General features: G+C 41.0%; 1 protein-coding gene across 2 annotated transcripts; it reads right to left on the bottom strand.

The window, feature by feature from the left end:
• Positions 1-1,071: 1,071 nt before the first annotated feature.
• Positions 1,072-18,484, bottom strand: smarca4b (SWI/SNF related BAF chromatin remodeling complex subunit ATPase 4b). Of its 2 annotated transcripts, none has more exons than XM_028016407.1 (33): positions 18,269-18,484; positions 16,954-17,086; positions 15,851-16,396; positions 15,561-15,659; positions 14,532-14,790; positions 13,807-13,933; positions 13,500-13,673; positions 13,244-13,417; positions 11,889-12,062; positions 11,719-11,766; positions 11,380-11,510; positions 10,974-11,031; positions 10,756-10,865; positions 10,525-10,672; positions 9,681-9,844; positions 9,513-9,579; positions 9,323-9,433; positions 8,839-9,081; positions 8,633-8,746; positions 8,076-8,183; positions 7,788-7,874; positions 7,644-7,690; positions 7,407-7,573; positions 6,356-6,519; positions 5,968-6,219; positions 5,814-5,891; positions 5,514-5,732; positions 5,140-5,402; positions 4,651-4,759; positions 4,471-4,572; positions 4,263-4,395; positions 3,715-3,854; positions 1,072-3,486 (listed from the first exon to the last, which is right to left on the bottom strand). In XM_028016407.1, the coding sequence occupies exons 1-33, from the start codon at positions 18,482-18,484 to the stop codon at positions 3,451-3,453; spliced, it is 5,001 nt and encodes a 1,666-aa protein (XP_027872208.1). In that variant the 3' UTR covers positions 1,072-3,450. The 2 variants fall into 2 exon arrangements, with proteins under 2 accessions (XP_027872208.1, XP_027872209.1); XM_028016408.1 differs by having other exon boundaries at positions 5,992-6,219.
• Positions 18,485-20,492: the final 2,008 nt, after the last annotated feature.

The raw sequence follows: 20,492 nt of genomic DNA, 5'->3' as shown, positions 1-20,492 counted from the left end.
GTTACTTTTTGACTAACATACAAACTCCACTGGAAAACTGTGAATCCTGGTGATGGCAGCATCATGCTGTGGTGATGCTTTTCTCCTGAGAACCAGGTCAGAGTTAATGGATAGATGGATGGAGCTAATACAATAAAACAATAGTTGTGATCATGAATCTCTTTCACTTCTATTTTGTGGGTCAAATGCTGAAAAGTTTAGAAATGATCAAAGTGGAGGGCCTTGTCAAAGTTTTTACTTTAAACTAATTGAGAACCTGGTGCAAGGATGGCAAATAGCTGTGCACACATGCGCCAACCAAACTGGCAAGTAAGTGCAAACCAGCAGCAAACTGTGGTTCTAGAACAGTATTGACTTAGTACAAACAGTATGGCACAAATTTTTGATTTTAATTGGTAAAAAAAAAAGAAAGAGGAAAACAATTCTTTCACTTCACATTTATGCAACTTGTGTTATGTCAAACAAAAGCCTAATAAAACACATCAAAGTTTGTGGTTTCAACTTTACAAAATGTTAACAAAGAGTCAAAGGGCATTAATGCTTTTGCGAAGTGTTGGTCTTTGTAGTTCCAGTGAAAGAAAAAAAATGTGGAGAACTAGTCATCCTCAGCATAATGTGAAGCGGAGAAGCTGGGAGTATAATTTCCTAGAAACCAGGAAACGGAGGTCTGTGGTTGTAATTAAACTGTTAGACCCCACCCTCATTCTGCTCATTCTGACTCAGCAGACCAACTGTACATCCACAAATATAAAAACTGTTGACTTTCACTTCATTAAAGTGAACTGTCGGAATTCATTTTGTGAAGTTTGACTGAAAAGTGAGACTAAGAAAAGATGGAAGTAGAAAAGGTTCTCTAAGGAAACTTAGTTTCTCCCTCCCTGTAGTATAAAATATTCCAAAAAAAAAAGAAGAAACCAAGATGCAGAGGGTTGAACTTAGCTGCTCTCTGTGTTTATGTAAGAACTCCTCCCAGTGGAGAAACAGGATCATTACATGTTATGGCTTACCTTTAGTGCTGCCTGTGCCTAAAACTAAACGTTGAGCTGAAAAATGGGCATTTTAACAGCACACTATCGCACAATGTCAATAGTTTATTGTTTTATATAAGTATGAGCAACAGCAATACAGCACAGCACAGACACATGTTAACTCAGTGGAGGAAACAGTGATGCTTTGGTTCACTCTGGTTACCTATGGGGATGAGGAAAAAGTTACAGTACATGAGTTGCAAGCTGTACATACGTGCACTGACATTATACTCTATAAATAGTCTTCACAGTATATCCAACACCATACAGCCTCGAATGAGGGAGTCTCAAGCAGAGAGGAGCCACTGTCCCCCTGGTCCTTTGTCTTGAAAAGAGAAAAAAAAAGTGCAAACCCTTCTCCCAAACAGCTCTGAAATCCTAAAATCACTACGCAACAACTGAAGAAGAGACAATTAAAGCTACAGTACTCATACAAACTAAAAATTATTCAAGTCTACCATTAATAGGTATCGGTGAAGCAGCAGCTGGATTGTTTTTTATGCTGTAACCTCAGCTCCATTAAGCCTCAGTCTAATAACCCTGGTGGGTTGTTGAACACATCACACCCACAGCAGCTTCGCTCTCCAGCTCCGACGACAACAAACACCTGATTTACACCTGATCTGCTAATCCCGGTGGCTCCGGAGGGGCCAAACACGGCTACAACACATGGCTGAAGACTGATTCAAGGGTCAGGTTTGTTTATGTTCTCCAGGCTGGGTTGTTAAGATGCGCTCATTTTATCTGCACTCATTTTCTGTTTACATTCATTGGTGTTGACTTGATTTTACTTCAATCCTCAAAAGGTTTAATTCCTCATGGAAGTGTGGAAGTTGTTCTTTTTTTTTTTTTTTTTTTTTTTAGAAATTCTGCAAAAAAAGAAAATTCTGAAAACCTTAAATATTGGCTTGAGAAAACATACAAATCTTCAACAATTTTTAGTGATCTGGATAGACAGAATTTTAACTAGACTTTTCAATTCTGCTTTAAAAACTTAATAAATCAATTAGGAACATTCCATAACACAGAATAATAATGCTGTATTTACCTCAATAAATAAAAAAACAGACAGCAAGAGTTTCAGTCTGCAGTAAGCAATAAAGAAAAAAAATTGTTTGTGAAAAAGCAGCAAAAACTCAATAACTATAGTTGAATTAACATTAGAAGTGTGCACAATCACATGATATCAATTACAAAGATTAGAAGTAAAATAAATGAGTGCTTCACAGTTTTTGTAAAATTTGAATTAAATATGATCCATATTTAAATATTCCTATAACTAAAGTCAGAAATACCTACAAGTAAAGGATGACAAGCATAAAACAAACCTACAAAAAACATCAAAACAATTAAGATCACATCCTGCTAACGTTATAAAGATAATACCAGATCACAATATCCTTAAAAGGATTTAAAAAAAAAACATGATGTCAGTATTTTTATAGCTTATAATAAATTTTAGCAGTTGCACATCGCTTCCTCTACCATAGCACTGCTGAGTGCAGTTGGCACCATGTGTGCTTTCACAATCATGTTTAACTGAACTCACTGGGCGTCACCTAATGAACCAGACTGGCGGCTGCATCCTTCTGCCGAGGGAAACAGTAGCTTCTAAGCTTCAAACGTTTTGCCAAAAATCCCCCGTTTAGACCTGGTTATCCTGCTTGATGATTGTGAAGCTCTTTAAAGAATCTGTCTAAAATATTAGCATTACATTAAGCCCTCCTGCATAATGTATTTAGCCTCACCTGTGCAGACTGTGACTGATTTACAGAAATGTAATCTAATATATAGTATCTCTTATTGCAGTTGCAATTTTCTAACCCTAACCCTTTTCTACCTCTGAGTTGGGACCAATTTTCATTCCCTCCTCTAACGTCCGTCTCTTGGCAACATAAACACGGGTCCTCATCTAGCCTTGTTGGTCACTACCGTTTTAAACTTTTTCGCTAGAACTCTGATTGCAGATATGGGAAGATTTGAGCTAAGTGCTTATTTTTTTTCTAGTCAATTTCATCACTTATGAAGAAACAGTGTGATTGCACAGCATGATTCTTAGTGTTTCCCTTTTTCAAGAGTCGCTGACGGAAAATACCTCGGTTGTATGTTATATTTATACCCTGGGGACCTAAAAACAATTATTTCTTAACACGAGACTCTTCCCCAATAAATGCTTTCAAATTAAAAGTTGTACTTTTCCTAATTTCTCACAATCAGATTCTGCAACTGTGATAACAGATTCATTTATTTCCAGTCTTTTTCAGCTCAGAAATTATACTTAACTCATCTATTGCCCTTTCTTTCAGGTGTCGTTTGACTGAGGGTGGATGGAGCTGACTGTGGCTTGTTTATATGGTTATTTGTTTTTTGACTTGTTGGAAAATCCATGTGTGCCTCCTTCTCTTTAAGCCCCTGGTGTAGTTCAAGCCTCTTCATCAGTGCCGCTGGCTGAGCGCTCCTGGGAAACGGACAAGCAGGTCATTTTAGTCTGATTGATTTTCCAAACTAACTGTCGCATTAAAAGAGGAGCATGTTGTATGTGAAAAGTTACAAATTAAAAGTCATATCTACACTTCATCTTTCGTTTCTTCATAACTTCCCTTTTACTTTAAGTTCTCAGTTTTATGAATGTGTTTTAACGTCCCTTGTTGTGCTGCAGTGCATGGCCACACACAGCCTTAGTTACCTCCTCCTGTTCATCCTCGGAGTCGTCATCACTGACGACCGGTTTGGCCCGGGTGCGTCCTGTTCGCCTGCTGCGCCCCTTTCCTCGATCTCCACCTTTATCCTTTCGACTCAGGCGGATTTTCACTTTGACTGAGCGAGCTGTGTACAAACCACAGAGGTGGTGTTTGGAGTGGAAATAAATGAAGGAATGTGCAGAACATTCAGATAGAGCGCAGGTTAAAAAAGTGTTCACATCCCCAGGACTCTATTCAGGAATTTAGTGAAGCTTTATTTACGGGTGTCAAAGTAACATTAGAATCAGATTCTAATTTGGAAAAGCAATAAAAACCATATGCTATAATAACTCCACTTCACAATTATGTACTACTTTAATACACTAAAGTGTGTGTCAAGTGCAGGGTTTGAAACAGTTCAGTGGGTATAAATACTTTTGCATGGCACTAGAATTCAAACAATGTCCATAAATAATTGAATACACTAAACCTAGATAGCAAATAGAATAAAACAAAGTGAAAGTTTTTGCTTTGTTTGCACAGAGGTGCTCACATTCTGACTCCGATCCGTCTTCCTGCTCTTCCTCCTCCTCATCGCTCTCCTCTCCCTCGCTTTCCTCCTCCTTCTCAATCTTCTGCCTCAAGCTGGTGAACACTGACTGCAGCACGATGGAGTCTTCGTATATCTATCAGAAAACAAAACACTGTTATCGTCACCGCATGAACGATGTCACATGTAAAGAAGCATGCCGGGGTCTCACCAGGGAACCCTCCAGGTTGAAGGTCTGAGCGTTTTGGAAGAGGAGCATGACGTCTCTCTCCAGGTCACCCAGACTGCGGTAGCGGTGGCTTCGAATCCTCTCCTACAGGAAAGCCACATCATGTGAATCATGTTTGAGGGATTAATTATTGTTCTCTCATTTTTAGGAGGATCATCCTACCTTGATTTTCCTGAAGTCCACTGGCTTGCGGATCAGCTCGTAGTACTCGGGCAGTTCCTTTCGAGACGGCAGCTGGATGAAAACCTCGCTGAGCTGACGCCCACTGGTGCTGCAGGAGGTTATACCAGCAGGATGAAACAAACCAGCCTTTGTCCTCTATTAATCTTATTTGCATTACAAGAAAATTTAAGAGAAACAGCAGTTACATTTACAGAGGAGCATCCACTCTGTATGCATGACATCATTTCACACAGCTAATTCAGAAAACAGTTCATGCTTCCACATGTTTGGATGACGATTTGGATTTTTGTAGGAAATCGATGCAGCTTTGATGCAAAAGGAAACATTTTTGACTTTGCAACAATTTTACTCATAAGCAGGCCAACAATTACAAAAATGAACATGTTAAAAAGATATTGATGAGGAGATTCTACAAAAGAAGTAATATGTTGAAAAACCTAATCTCCCTGTTGAGCTCATTTCCCTCACCTGTCTTTATATTTGATGACAGCATCCACTATTTTCCTCATTTTCTTTGTGAGGCCCGGAGGGTTGGGGGAGAGTTTCTCAGCTGGCGGTCTTCCCCTCTTCCGTTGTCTCTTCCCATCATCATCTCTGTCGCCTCGTCCCCGGCTCCCAGAGGAAGATGAGGGTCCTGGGAGATCCAGATCACGGTCCCTTTTCCTCTTTCGGGTTGTCTTTTTGTGACGTACTTCTTCCTCCATCTCTTCGAGTGTGCCTTCCTCAATTGCCTGAATAGAAAAAAAATTATTGCTGGTTTAACATATATGTTTTAACATCCCTAAAAAGGATGACTCATACATATTCTCTGTAAATTTTGTGGGAGTCTTCCAGAAAGCCACCTTGAGCCACTGTTTCTCTGTCAGTGAATCGCTGTAGTCCACCTCCTTGCGCTGTCGAGAACCTCGTCCAAACATTTTTTCCTCCTCCTCTTCGCAGGTCAGACGCTCAACTTCAGCATCGTCCTTCATGATCCAGGTGGGAAGCTCGTCCTCTTCCATCAGACGAGGTTTTCGCCGAGGATTACGAGCCTCCTCGCGACGCCTGTCCAGGTCCATGCGCTGGGGTAAGGAGAAAAGACTGTCCTAGTTAAAGATTTCCTGACTCAGTGTCAAAGTTCTGATTCTTACTCAGAGACTGACCATGAACTGCTCAAACTCCTCTTCGCTCCTGGCGATCATTTGGTTGACGGTCTCATCGTCCGGCACCTCGTCCTCCTCCTGAAAGCAGCAGACACAAGTTGGCAAGCGCAGCAACAGGAGCTCAGGGTGTAAATGAGTCGGTGCAGGCACACACATTCACAAGCTCTTGACCCCAGACCTCGTCTTGCTCCTCGTGCTCCAGGATGGCCTGCAAGAAGGCCCGGCGCTCGTGGCTGGAGGATTTCTGATCGAACATGCCGGCCTGGATGACTTTCTGGTCCACATTCAATTTATACTTGGCGGCTGCCAGAATTTTCTCTTCCACACTGTTGACGGTGCAGAGGCGCAGCACTCGCACCTCGTTCTGCTGGCCGATGCGATGGGCTCTGTCTTGAGCCTGTAAGTCCTGCAGAGAAACATCATATATTCCCTAATTTGTCATTTTCCTGCAAAAAAAATTGGAAAATAAGTGCTAAAAAAGTGATGGAAATATGATGTGATTTTGCCTTTGAAGTTTGATCATTGGTTATAGATTTACACACCTGATGGGGGTTCCAATCTGAGTCAAAAATAATCACAGTGTCTGCAGACTGCAGGTTGAGGCCGAGACCGCCGGCTCTTGTGCTCAGCAGAAAAATAAAGTACTCTGACCCCGGTTCATTAAATGTCTTCAGCAGCATTCCTCGGTCTTCAGCCTTTGTTGTGCCTTATATGAAGAGGAGGAGAAATATGCTGTAATTTCTGGACTGTTGAGTGCACCTGAATATAAGCTGCGCCTACTAACTTCAAAAAGAAAACAAAAATGTTCATATATAAGCCGCACTTATCTACAAGTCATGTAAGGTTTTTTTTCTCATGTCTTTCTGTGATGTTTGTAAGTTATTGTGGCAGTTGATTTAAATTTGGTGTTTAATTAAACACTGTCTCTTAAGAAATAACTCTATGTCTTTTTAGGAATGTTTGTTAAGGATGCTTAAAGTAACGTTGATGTGGACCCCAGGAAGAATAGTCTATTATGGTAGAGACTAATGCGGATCCTTAAATTAACAATCTCCAAATGTTTACACAGATGGATTTTTTTTTTTTTACTTTTAATAAAATGCATACCTGTAACTTCCACAAATATGTGCTAGGTCAAATTTCTTCCACTGGGAGGCCGAAGAAAAATGCTACCTGTTTTTTAAATTATTTTTAGGAATACAAATCTTCAAAGGTTGAACACAAATGCACCACAAAGTTTCAAGATTATTATTTGCAAAAATATTAAAATTCTTTCCACTTTGCTATTATGCATTACTTTGCTATTTGATGACAGTCTTAGCTGAGCTAATAAGCAGCATCTTTTGTAGGATGCAGCACAGAAGAAATTTTAAGGGATTTCGCCTAAAAATGACTTCTCAGCTCATTAAATTAAAGAAGTAGAAGTGAATGGCAGAGTCCATAGACAGCCCTCCTTAAATTTCCACTCATTGTGGAGTATGCATTCTCCACAATGAATACTTTGTTATGACGGAGAGATTTTTAAAGTTTTGTTGGAGGTGGAACATTAATATTTTAAATGTGCACGTAAAGTCATCTGAAAAGGCGCCCTACCGTCCAGACGCAGATACTTGAAGTTGCGGTAGGCGAAGTAATCCTCCATGATGGTCATGAGTGTGGTCATCTGGCAGAAGAGCAGCACTTTGTGGTTTGTGGCCCTCAGCTTTGGCAGGATGCGATCCAGCACCTCAAACTTTCCTGAAGCTCGATAAAGGTCAGGACTAACAAACAGGACAATGTAATTACAAAGGAAAGCGTTTGTGTTTGGCATAATAAGAAGCACTTTCTCACCCTTGGACTATTCCACCAGAGAATCCTAAATGCTCAGAGAAAGATTCCTTAAAACACAAACAAAATATACCTTGTCATTTATCATTTAAGTTGATGTTTGTCATATGACTGACAGATATGCAGGGTTAATTTATCTCAGTTTACCTCAATTTGCTGGAACATATATGGATGATTACAGATCTTCCTCAGCTGCATGATGGTGTTCATCAGAGTTTTTGTGCCTCCTTTACCCTGAATTAGAGACATAACAGAGAGACAAACAACATTTAATGCATACACTGTGTGATCTTCGTTACGTTTCATGACATGAAGAGATTCAAACTGTCCCTAGAAACACAAAGACACCAAATTATAGTAAAAATGTATCTGTACCCCCATAACAAGACATAAAGGTAACTGAAACAATTAATGTTTATTGCTTTATGCCTTTACCTTCTTGTCTTTCTCGGATCCGTCAGTGAGCAGGACCCCTTTGGCCTGCATGTGCCGGTACAGGACCCTCTGAAGAGCCGACATGTCACACTTGATGACATACTCCACCTGAGGGGGCGAGGAAAAGGTTGTACACATCATATATTCCTCTTGTGTTTTCCAGGTAAATGAAAGCCAAAAACAATAAAAAAGATTTATCAATCAGACAATGATGCACATTAAGAGTTTTGATCAAGACGGTCATTGATTGTTTGGGGATTTACTCTGAATTTTATCAGTAGGTGGCTTTAGACTTTCGATTTGGTTCAGTAAAACTGATGGAGTTGAAACACGGCGAGATTTACTTGACCTCACTAAATGAATCTCCTCCAAATAAAGCTTAGATATTTCAAAATTGGTCAATGTGAGATCAATTTACTGCAATAAAAGACATCTATTTTACACATCTTGACCAGAAAAAGTAGTAATTGGCTAGATTGCTATAGTGGTGAGACAGACTTCTCCTCATATATATCTGGAGTCGCTGTCTTGTACGTGCTGAGGGAAGAAGCTCTTGCCTTTTCTGGAAGCTGAGCCTCCACTTCTTTCTTTAACCTTCGCAACAGGAAGGGGCGGAGCACTTTGTGCAGGCGACGAATAATCAAGATTGTCTCCTCTTCATTAAGATCCACCTTAAAAAGGAGAAGATTTGATCAAAAATATAAACTCTAATAACTCTGCAAATATCTGTCTAATTTAGAATACTTCTACATGAAGTGCACACCTTCTCTCCAGTCATTGCAAATGGGGCGTTGAACCACTGCTCGAATGTGCTGCAGCTCTTGAAAATGGTGGGCAGCAGGAAGTTGAGGAGCGCCCACAGTTCAGGTAGTTTGTTCTGCAATGGCGTCCCGGTCAGCAACACTCTCCTCGGAGCGAGGTAGTGGGTGTTTAGAACCTGGGTCAGCTTACAGTGGTGGTTCTTCATGCGGTGGCCTTCATCCACAATCATGTACTTCCATCGAATCTGGGGGGCAGGAGAGTGAGAACATAGGAGAGAGAACAGAGACACAGCAGAGTGGGAGGTCAGATTGGACTCAACACCTTTCAATGGGTTTGGGAAGTCAAAAGATTATTCAATTGAGCACAAACAGCTGCATAGAATGTCTTATCGAAGGCACGTGTAAATGCTGGGAGTTGCATTATGTCTGCTTGTGCTTGTTTGTACACATCCTTGCGTCTGTGTTTGTTTTTCCAACGTCTCTTACCTTGGCCAGTACTTGTTTGTCCTTGATGATGTACTCGTAAGTGGTGAGTAAAACATTAAACTTGCCGCTTCGCAGCTGGGGGACAAAGGCTCTTCTAGCAGCAGGAGACCCCTACAACACACACATAATCTCTACAAATGTGTGCAAAAGGTTACATACCTGCTGAATGTGGATGCAAGTAAAAACTCACTTTGTAGGACACTTTAACGACCGATGGTGCCCACTTGTCAAACTCATACACCCAGTTGGACAAAGTTCTGCCAAACAGATTCACCTCAGATTCATTTTAGCAATATAATGTTTTCGTTAAACTGCTGTTTATGTAAACGTCACATCTTGCAAAGACGGATTAACTCACGAGAGGGGGACAATGATGAGGTAGGGTCCGTTGAGCCGCTTGTGCTCCATGAGGTAGGTGATAAGAGCAATCGTCTGGATGGTTTTTCCCAAACCCATCTCATCAGCCAGGATCCCATTCAGATTATTATTGTAAAGAGAAACTAGCCATTCCAGACCTTTAATCTGAAAGACAAATATGGTAATACCTCTTGCAGCTGAAACATCACTCAATAAATTTTACAATGTTCAAACAGCTAAGTTTTTTTTATGGGTCGTGACTGACAATAAAAACAGGGAAAGAACAAGTAAATATCAGCCTAGGATTTTTAAAGGTTTTTCAGAAAAAAGACATCAGGAGAGGCATTTTATTAAAAGCTCCAGATGTGTGTGTGAGTCAGATATATATTCTGCAAAACTCTTGTTGGGATAATATATCCGTCACTGAGCAGAAAATGAGATATGGAAGGTCTTTGGTACCAAAGAAATGTAATGTGTTTTTCCTGCACATTTAAGTCACTGAGTTTTTAAGCATACACTGGTAATTATTTTAATACAGTATAATAATGGAGGGGGAGTTTTGATCATCAAATACCTAACGTTAAATGACATGTTTCAGCAAATAAATTCTATCAGACCATCTCTTATATTTATTGTTAGACAGTAAGAGAAATATTTACCTCTGTTGTCTCCACACAGGTAAGTAACAATCAGAGCCATAATAATTTAAAATCGAGTACAGGAAATAGAATCACAACTGGTAACTTTGATCCACTTCACTGTGTGAGATGTCTTAACATCCCATTAAATAACTGGCTTCAGCATAGCAAGCACTGAAACCTGCATTTCTAGGTATTAGTGTTTACCTGATATTGTTTAAGCTGTCCATTTATCAGTAAAGTAGACTGTTTCTCCACCTTCTCTGTGACGGCATGGGCCACAGAATAATACGACTGGAGCCCTCGAGCGAACGCTGCACCACTGTACTCGTCATCCACATCCTGTTTAGCGTTTCTGTACATAACACATAGTTAGCTTTGCTTTAAAAATATCAACTGAAAACGTATCTAACACATGATCAAAGCAAGTAAACTCACTCAATGATATGTCGGACATCCACTTCTGACACGTCTTCGCTGTCTGGGTCCGTAATCTTCTTCTTTTCTTCCACTGGAGCTGATGAAGGTTGAGGCTCCTCTTCTTCTTCCTACCACACAATTTTTCAGCTAGAAGTTCCTTTGCGTCTCATTGGAACAGTGATGATGTACAGTAACTACAGCTACATTATCATAACAAGTATAGAGAAGCAACCCACCTCTTCTTCTTCCTCCTCCTCACTGTCTTCACTGTCTGAGCGGGGAGCGACCTCATAACTAAACACACACAGACAATTGCCAAAATTAAATCAACTGAAAAGATTCTTTGCATTATCAGAAAACACAAAAGCTCACTAAACAAACAAGATTTTAGTTAAATTGTATAAAGTTATCATATGTGAAATGTGAAATCATATCCCTTTGGGCATTTTTTACAGTGAAATTTAAATAAAATACAAATAAAGCAGGCAGCTATTATGATAATGCAGAAAATATATAATAAGAATGAGAAAAGTTAGTGAGCAGATTGCATCTTTTGTGCATGCAGCATGTTCTACGCTGCATTATTTCCTGATTTAGATTTGGTGGTGACTAAATGATCTTTCTCCATGCATTTTTCCTCACCCAGGGTTCATCTCCAGCCATGTTTCCAACTGTCCAGCCTTCGGAGCATCCACGCCCGTCAAGATATTGCCGCTGTCCACATGGATGACCTTTACAGGCAGGTCACTCATCTGGCTAGTTTCATCCAGGGGCTGCAAGAAGACATACGCTAGATCTGATTCTTCTCGCACAGGCAAGTTGTTTTTAAATGTCAGTATAAAGAGTAAAATATGGTACAGTAATACGCTCTCAAATCTGCTGTCTATTATTGTTTTTATTGAAAAGATGCATTGCTTTATTTTTATGCCTGCAGTGTCTATGTTGTAAAACTACAGAAGTCTGTGTATCCCTTCGCCTCACCTCTCCATCCGGCCCAAGAGCAGGAGTTTGACCCTCTGCATTCTCCAACTGCAGCTCAAGCGAACAAAATAAGTTATGAAACAATGACATACAATGACATACAATGATCCAAATACTCAGCAGCAGCTTCATACAATAGAAGATCAAACTTTCTAGAAACATCTTTTTACCTTCTTCTTTTTCTTTTTCTTCTTTTTCTTCTCCTTGAGGGCCTGTGCAGCTTTGTGGGCTCGTACCAGCTCAGTGAGGTTAGCGACATACTCGTCAGTTTGCTGCAGCAAATAGGCCAGGCGCTTATCCTTCTTCTGGTCAATCAGTTTACGGTAGCCCTCTTCATCTTCAGCCTGAGAAAACAAAACAGGTGGAAATGGGAGGGTTTGTATACAGCTCATGCATAGAGCTGTCTTGAGGAACAGTGTCTTGATGTAAAGTTTTACTAGATTCATGACAATGTTGATAAAACATGAGAATAACTTTTCCTTTAGATGTTCAATAGTCGTTCATTCCGGTATCGGTTCAGATACATTTTTCTTGCTAAATTTATTGCATCATTGCACTGAGACTAGGTATAGATGACATAAAAAAGGCCTGGGGACTAAATTCAGCCCATCATAACTTTTTACGTAGCCCTCTACACTCTAAAGAGACACATATAGATAGAGCTTTCAAGAAAACAGTTGTCAGTGTCAATTGTATTCAAAAAGCACGTTAAAACAGCTATTAACTGCACCAAACTGCTGCACAGTAATCATAAAACCACCAGTAAAATAAACACATTGGAATAAAAGATATGGTAATAAAACACAATAAATTAATCAGATCGGACAGGTAAATTAAAATGCCAGGCATTATGTAAGTGCCAAAGAATAAAACTGAGTTTTCAGGAGCGATTTGAAGTGTTCCAGACTATGAAGGATAAGTTGTTCCACAAATTAGGAGCAGTGACTGCAAATGCCCAGTCTCCTCTGCTTTTAAGTCTGGTTCTGGGAATATGTAGGAGCAGTTTATTATTTGATCGAAGTGTTCTGGAAATGGAATGGTCGTAAAGAAGATCCTGGTGATAAGCCGGGGGCAAGTTATTTACAATTTTAAAAACAAATAAAATCATTTTAAAATCAATCCAATAAGAAAACTGGCAGCCAATGCAGAGAAGCCAATACTGGGGTTATATGCTCACATTTCTGGGTTCCAAATAAGAGTTGAGCTGGAGACTATGAATTAGTTTGTCTAAATATTTTATCCGTCACATTAAAGCAGTTTTTATCTGTATTCTGCCAATTTACATTAATGTGAAAAAGGTTCAATGTTATTTAACTTAAAAAAAACCTCATTGTACGTAAAAAAACACCTACTTATTCATATTTTAACACTTTAACGGGTCGTTTTATTGATATATTTTGCCACAACTGGCTCTTCGAGCACATTCATAATTTTAATGTGGCTCAAAATAGAAATGAGTTTGACACCCCTGCCTTTGGCCATTTGTACGTCTGTATGGTGCAGTGATATAGCTGTCACTTCTTACCATAAGCCTCCTCATCCGTTCTTTCTCAATGCGCTCATTCTCCTTCTTCTGCTCACGCTCCGTGTTTGCGTGGTAGGTGGACACGGCTTTGGTCAGCTTCTGCATCTTTCCCGTGACTGAGCGGTGATACTCCTTGAAGTCTTTGGCATGCTGGAGAATGCTGTTGAGGTACTCCTGGCGTAGACAAACAAAAACCCAAACCATTAAAGGAGTCATTAGAATAATTTTACATGTTGGCTTTCTGTTTCTCTTTTACCTGATGTTTTTGTCTGCGTTTGCGCTCTTGCTCAATCTTTTGCTGTTTCTCCAGTTTCTCTGTGATGCGGGCCTCCCGCAGAGACTGGCGCTTGCTCCGCTTGTAGGCTTTGGCATCCAGAGCAGTCTCGAGAGCTGTGTCACGTCGCATGCACACCACTACTTCTTGACGCAGCTACGGACAGCAACAAACACTTAAGCATAAACTCACCTCAGATACAGAAAAAAAACACACAACCACTGTGATCCACAGTGAAGGAAAATTACGTTATCTTTACACCTGAAGGTGAAGATGTTTTAGTTCCCACCTGTCTCTGGAAGTTCAGCAAACGAAGAGCTTTGAGCTCTATTGTAGCTTTGGTACGTAGATCACCAGCCAAAGAACCAGGCAGGTTCTCCAATTCAGCAATGCGATGAGCAATACGAGCCTGCAACCTGAAAAAGCAAATGACACACTGTCAGTTTCTTTGATATTCATCATTGTGTTCATTAGGGATGTTCAGATTCGATCCTAGGTGTTATCATCGCAGTCACAAATTATACTCAACCCCTTCATGCCTGTTGTTGGTGTACTTTGTGTTTTTATTATAAATAATGCTCTATTATGTACATAACTAACATAACCATATGATAGGCCATACACAACATTTTGTAGATATATTGAAACTGGGTTCACCTTAACAATCTGAGAGTATCTCATTGTTTACAGTGATATTTATAATAAAAATCTGCTTTGCTAAGACAAGCAGATTTGTCCATTTATGAGAGATCTGCACAGTAAGCAATAGCAAAAGCAAAAGTTATTTCAAAAGCAAAAGTTAGTTCAATAGCAAAAGTTATAAAGTTATAACACCTATTTCTGTACGTTTTGCCAGAAAACAAGTAAGTTGAACCACATTAATATAAAATCAGTTATCAATGAGTCATATCAAAAGTAAAAATGCTAACATTAGTGCTTAAGAATGCTGTCCATGAGATATAAAAAATTTACTTGTGATAATAGAAGAAGGATCCCTAATGGAGCTTGATGTACCTGTACTCCCTCTCTTGCAGAATCTCTACAGGGTCGAGACCGCAGGGTTTCTGGATGGGGGTAATGCGGTTCTGCTTGGCGTGGTAAGGCATCATGGGAGGAGGCTGAGCAGGCTGACCAGGGGACTGGGTCTGTGGGGGCATTACAGGGGAAGCAGCCGGGGGAACTGATGGGGGAGCAGGAGAAGGCCTGCCTGTGGGCTGAGGAGGGATCAATTTTTGGGGTGCGTTGGAGGGGGCCGCTGCATTCACCATGGGGCCTGAAGGAAAGAGAAATGAGCAAAGGAAGAAAAACTTAAAGCCCCGCCTCTGTAATAACAGCAAACATAAAAAAGTAAAATCTTAACACTTTACTGCTGAGCACATGGGAAGCCTAGCAAAAACACTTTGTATGTCATATTATGTTAAATTTGACATTTCATGTTTAAAAGATGGGGCTGCACAGTGGAGCAGTTGGTAGCACTGTTGCCTTGCAGCAAGAAGGTCCTGGGTTCGATTCCCGGCTGGGGTCTTTCTGCATGGAGTTTGCATGTTCTCCCTGTGGGTTCTCTCCGGGTTCTCCGGCTTCCTCCCACAGTCCAAAAGCATGACTGTTAGGTTAATTGGTCTCTCTAAATTCTCCCTAGAGATAGGCACCAGCAACCCTCCTGACCCCATTAGGGACAACGGTGAACAGAAAATGGATGGATGGATGTTTAAAAGATCTAATTTAGAACTGGCTGTTTACTGTTTGCACTGGTTTATTTCTTAATTTAGAACCCTTTGGAGCGATTCATAGGTCAGTATTCAGAAGATTAAGAAAATGAAATTACTAAAGAGATAAAGTGGAAAGGAAAACTGTCAGAGGAAACACTGTTAAAGACAACTTCAATATTTTATACCGTTTATAAACAACTACAATGAGGAGGACTGTTGGGGGAAGTCTGATATTTTCCTACCAGTACTGTAAATAAGATAAACATTCAGTAACAGGGCTCCAAACAGCTAAGAAAGTTGCTGCATTTTGTAGCCTGACAGAACAACTGCTAACCTTCAGGCCATGACTTGGAGGGTCCGTTGGGATTCGGTCCTTGCATGCCAACTGGGGTCCCTGAAGGACCAGGGGGAGGCATGTTGGGACCCATCATGCCTGTGTTATGGAAAAACACAGACCATCTCTGGTTCAATAACTGCATTTTCACAAAATTATTTTGAATTAGGAGAAAAGATGTGCAAAAGCTTGGTAGTTTTTCGCACCTTTTCCAGAAATTCAGAAAGATACACAAATCTTGCCACAAAAAAATAAATAAATCAAAGAGTATTCTGTATAAGCAGACTCACCATGAGGCCGACTGTAGCTTGAGCTCATAGGTCCAGGCCCTGATCCGGGTCCTGTTGGACCACCTCCTGGTCCTGCACTAGTTCCAGAAACCAGACTGGACATGGGCTGCTGCTGTTGCATCCCTGGCATCGGCCTTTTTCCTTGAACAGCCATTTGGAGATGATCCGGCAGGGGCTGTCCGCGGGCGAGCATCTTATACGCCATGATCTGGGCTCTGAGTTGGTGAAGCTGGTTTTGGTTAAAGGGAGTCGGCCCACCAGGTCCTCCAGGGCCACTACCATCAAGGCCAGAACCGAGGCTGGGAACGCTGGAGCCAAGGGTAGGCCCAGGGCTAGGGCCAGGTCCAGAATTCCCCGGAGGTCCAGACCGGTTATTAGGCCCCAAGGAATGTTGATCTACATTGGGGCCATCAAGAGAGGCTGAAGCAGAACCAGAACCTGCAGAAGATGATGAGGAGGAGGTTGATGGCATAAGAGGACCGGATGGGGGGCCATTTGAAGCGACAGGGCTGGAGTGGTCCGAGCCACCAAGTGGAGAGTGGTAGCCTGGAAGGCCCAAATAGAAAGGCAAAAAGAAACAGATTACTCACTGAGTTTGCTAAAAGAAGTAGGTCAAAAATCCAAACAATGTGTTCACAAATCTTCAAACCAACTGCTGACTGGGATGGTACTAGTTTTCTTGCTGGAATTCTAGCACATCAGTGATGTACATATTCCTAAATGTCAAAACAATTTCCTGTTTCAAAACAATGAATCATTACCCAACCCTCATTAAATCCTGCCCAAATGTTATTTCAAAAGCTTTCTCAGACAAACTCCCTGAGTTAAACCCAAGACCAGCTGTCTAGTAGTAAACCTGGATGTCTTCATGATAGGAGGAATTATTACATAGCAACGATGTGATTAAATATGCTTTTATTGTTTTAGCTAGACTGAATTGTGAAATCATGATCATTTCTATTTAGTGGCAGACATAAAAAAAAAAAACAGTTTGAGACAATGCCTCACACATGTTGTAACAAGCAATAAGCTGCGCACCACTGGTCTTCTTACTCAACCCTAGATGGAAAGACGTTGCTTCAGACAGCTTGTTGCTAATTTACCTTGTGAGTGTTGGTCCAGAGGGCTGGGTGGAGGGCCCATACCACTGTGCCCGCCCTGTCTCATCGAAAGTCCCTTCATCTGACTGAAGCGACTGTCATCACACAAGCTCTTCTCATGCATGCCCTCCATGGGCTGTGTGGAGAAATCAAAACAGAACAGTAAGCAACGTAGAATACAATAACTACGATCTGAAATGGTGGTGGAAGCATTAAGCTTTGTGGAAGATTCTGATCAGATTTGATGGGAAAATGGATGGAGCTACAAACAGAGCTACCCTAGAAGAAAACTTGCAAGAAATTGGGGGACGTTCATCTTTTCAAAAACACAGTGATCCTACAGCCAGAGCTAAAACTGTATGTTTTACATATAAGCATAGTGATGTGCTAGAATTGCCTACTCAAAGTAAAGACTTAATTGGGAATCTGTGGTCAGCCTTGATGTTCCTCTGCATTCAGACAAAATTTGCAAAAAGAATGAGCAAAATTTTAGTCTCTTGACACACAAAGCTGGTGGAGACAGGCTTGGAGAGGTTACTGCACAATGGCTTCTCAAAAATAAAACAGAAAACTAATTTCCGTCCTGTTTTTCAGGACAGATGAAGAACGACACAAAGAAGCAAAAGTAATGTACAGGCAGCTCCACATTACTTGTAGTCAACAAAAAAAAACATCTGACAAACACTTTTAAAAAGGCAATTTCAGACAGCTGGCCTGGTAAAGGAGGTCATTAGATGAAACTATTTTAGATGACACAGGTGCATGAAAGACTTGCACATCTTCTATAATGTTGTCTCTTAGTGAAGCTGCTCATCAGGAAGGCCAGATCTGTGCCAGGACTCCCCCTTGAGCTGGTGCAGGTCAAGAGGGCAGAAGGATTCTGGTTAAGATAGCATCGCTGTTAGACAATGTCTCCGGCTCTATCCATGAAACTGGTGCTGAACCAGAGAGCTTGTTGAGTGGCAGACTGCTGCATCCTGGGTGCACAAAGGATCGTAATAATAGATCCTTCCGTCCAGCAGATGCTCCCAACAAACTCAATCAATTTTGACATCCCTACTGGTATTTGCGATGTTTCATTTTAAATAACATTTCTGCATTATCTACACATTTCTGTTGTTGGCACAGTTGTATTGTCACTTATTTTAAATAGATCATTGTTTTCATGCACAAATACACACATTTTGTATGTTTTTTAAAATTATCCTGCTTCTAAACAATTGTTCTTGAAATAACAGTGTATCTACCATCTTCGGTGCTAAATTGTTTGAAGTGATGAAGGGTAGAATGGGAACCCCTGGGTGTATTTTGTCCTTACTTTGTGCAAAGGGTGCATATTTTCGGGGCCATATCCAGAGGGTACTGGCTGGGAGTGTCCCGAGGAAGGAGGACCGGGGCTGGGCCCCATCATGCTGTGAGAGGAGCCAGGGGAAGGACCCGGGCTGGGGCCAAGCATAGCATTGGGGGAGGGGCCAGGACCGGGTGATGGACCCGGACGGGGGGTACCCCCCATGGGAGGATCAGGTGTTGACATCGCCCTGGATCTCCTGGGAGAAAGGGATCAAAAATAGGAAGAAAACCTTTGCAAAAGTGGCCATTTAATATGCAAAAGTCATTAGGCCGATTTGATACTTCTTATAGATGCAGTGACACTGGAGCTGAATTGCCAAAACCAGATGCGCATCTCTGTTTAATAATATAATATTTTGAATAAGTAAATTGCAGAAAAGAGAGAAATTTTCCAAACGAATGTCAGATGTAGATTTTCTCCTGCTGCGCTGCACCAAACCGCCCGATGCCTGCATATGCAATTACAACTGCCGGCTCTAGCGCTGAACTTGATCCGAGCATGGGGAAATACAGTAAATTATGCACACGAGCCCCTGCTGCTGAGAATTTCCTCAATCAGCCCATGGAAGGGAGTCTAGTAAAACATAAAAAAGGGGGAATGGCGGACCGTGCTTGTGCTGACTGACCTACCGGCATCAACAGGAAAGGCAGCCTGGGCCGAATCTCTGCGCTCCCGACCTGATATTTGTGGGAAAGAAAAGAAGAAGCCGCGGTTGTCGCAATTAGTCTCCTCAGCCTCTTTGTAATCCGCCTTCAAGCGTTGATTTGTTTTACCGACGTGGCTCGAGCGCCCCCCTCCACCGCTCCTATGACCGAATGTCTAGTCACGGCCGTGCAGCAGCGCGCATGCGTGCGCGGCGATAGCAGCGCATCAAGACAGAACAATACGGAATTTAATCTGTTTACAGTCAATTTAACCATCATGATAACTACGAGGGAAAGCAGTCTGAACTCCCAAACAAAACTACACCAACAGATACCTGCTCCTGGAAGAAGGCGTTCATAGCCTTTGGTGATTAAACGATTCTTCTCGCGGTGGGATTTCAAAAGCAGTAGCAGCAAAAATATTAATACGCCTTGAACTTCTTCATATTTTGTCATCTTGCAACTACTGCCTTCTATTTTCTGGGATTTTATGTATCAGGCCAACACAAAATAGTGCACATTGTGGAACATAAGTTATACTAGGTTTTCAAATGTTTTTAAAAATAAAAATCTGAAACGTGTGGCTTGCTTTTTCATTATAATCACTACTGGTTATGGCTTCAGCTTTTTTGAGAAAAGAAATGTCCCCCATGTTTCTTCGCAAAGTAGCTTATCTGTAAGTATCACATTTCCAGTCTTTCTCAAATGCATTATGTTTGAACGTTCTAACAAACTGATTTGAAGAAACCTATTCATTTAAATCAGATTTATGTTTAGGATTTTTGTTTTGCTAACTGTGGCAATCCAAGGTTTTATCCCAGGATTGCCATGTATCAATTCTGTCCAGTTTTTGTGTCCATGCTGAAGAAAAGCATCCTTAGCACATAATACTGCCACCTTCCTGTTTCCAAAAGGGACAATGTGACTCATTTTTATATTAACAAATCTGCAATACACAAAAGAAATCCACATTGTCATAATTATCTATTTGTGTGTAGAATTTAGAGGAAAGAGATTTATTTAGTACAATTTAGACTAAGGTACAACAACCACAACCCTCCAAGCTTCTGTTTCATGGAGCAGCCCACCCTGCTACTCCCCCAACTCAGCTCCTTCAGACTAGCCAACAGCAATCAGCAATAATCTGGTGAAATTGGCATCTGCTGTGCTCATTACACAAGCTAGTTCTCAGTGCAATTCTGGTAAAATTGTTGTTGAAGGGTTAATAGAAGAGGGATGTTGTGAAGACTTTCTTAAGGCAGAGTGTTGAAAGGAGCAGGAATTTCTAAAAGGGACAGCAGCCCAATTTCAAGGCATTCAATTATGAAGTCATCTGACATATACAGCATTTTATAACAACATTATGAAACAGTTATTGTGCTGTAAAGTGATTCTATGTGGCTGGAAAACATGTTATACCCCTTTAAATAAGATCCAGAAACAGTAAGGAAAAAAGAAATGAAGGGACAAAAGAATAGGAGACTTGGAAAAACAAAGGATACAAAAAGGGGAGAATGCAAGAATATGCTGAAATAAATTATCGAAAT

The sequence above is a fragment of the Xiphophorus couchianus genome, chromosome 5 (genome assembly GCF_001444195.1).
Source record: "Xiphophorus couchianus chromosome 5, X_couchianus-1.0, whole genome shotgun sequence".
NCBI classification, from domain to species: Eukaryota; Metazoa; Chordata; class Actinopteri; order Cyprinodontiformes; family Poeciliidae; genus Xiphophorus; species Xiphophorus couchianus.
Note: the sequence above shows the minus strand (reverse complement) of the source record. Positions and strands in the feature narration are given on the sequence as shown.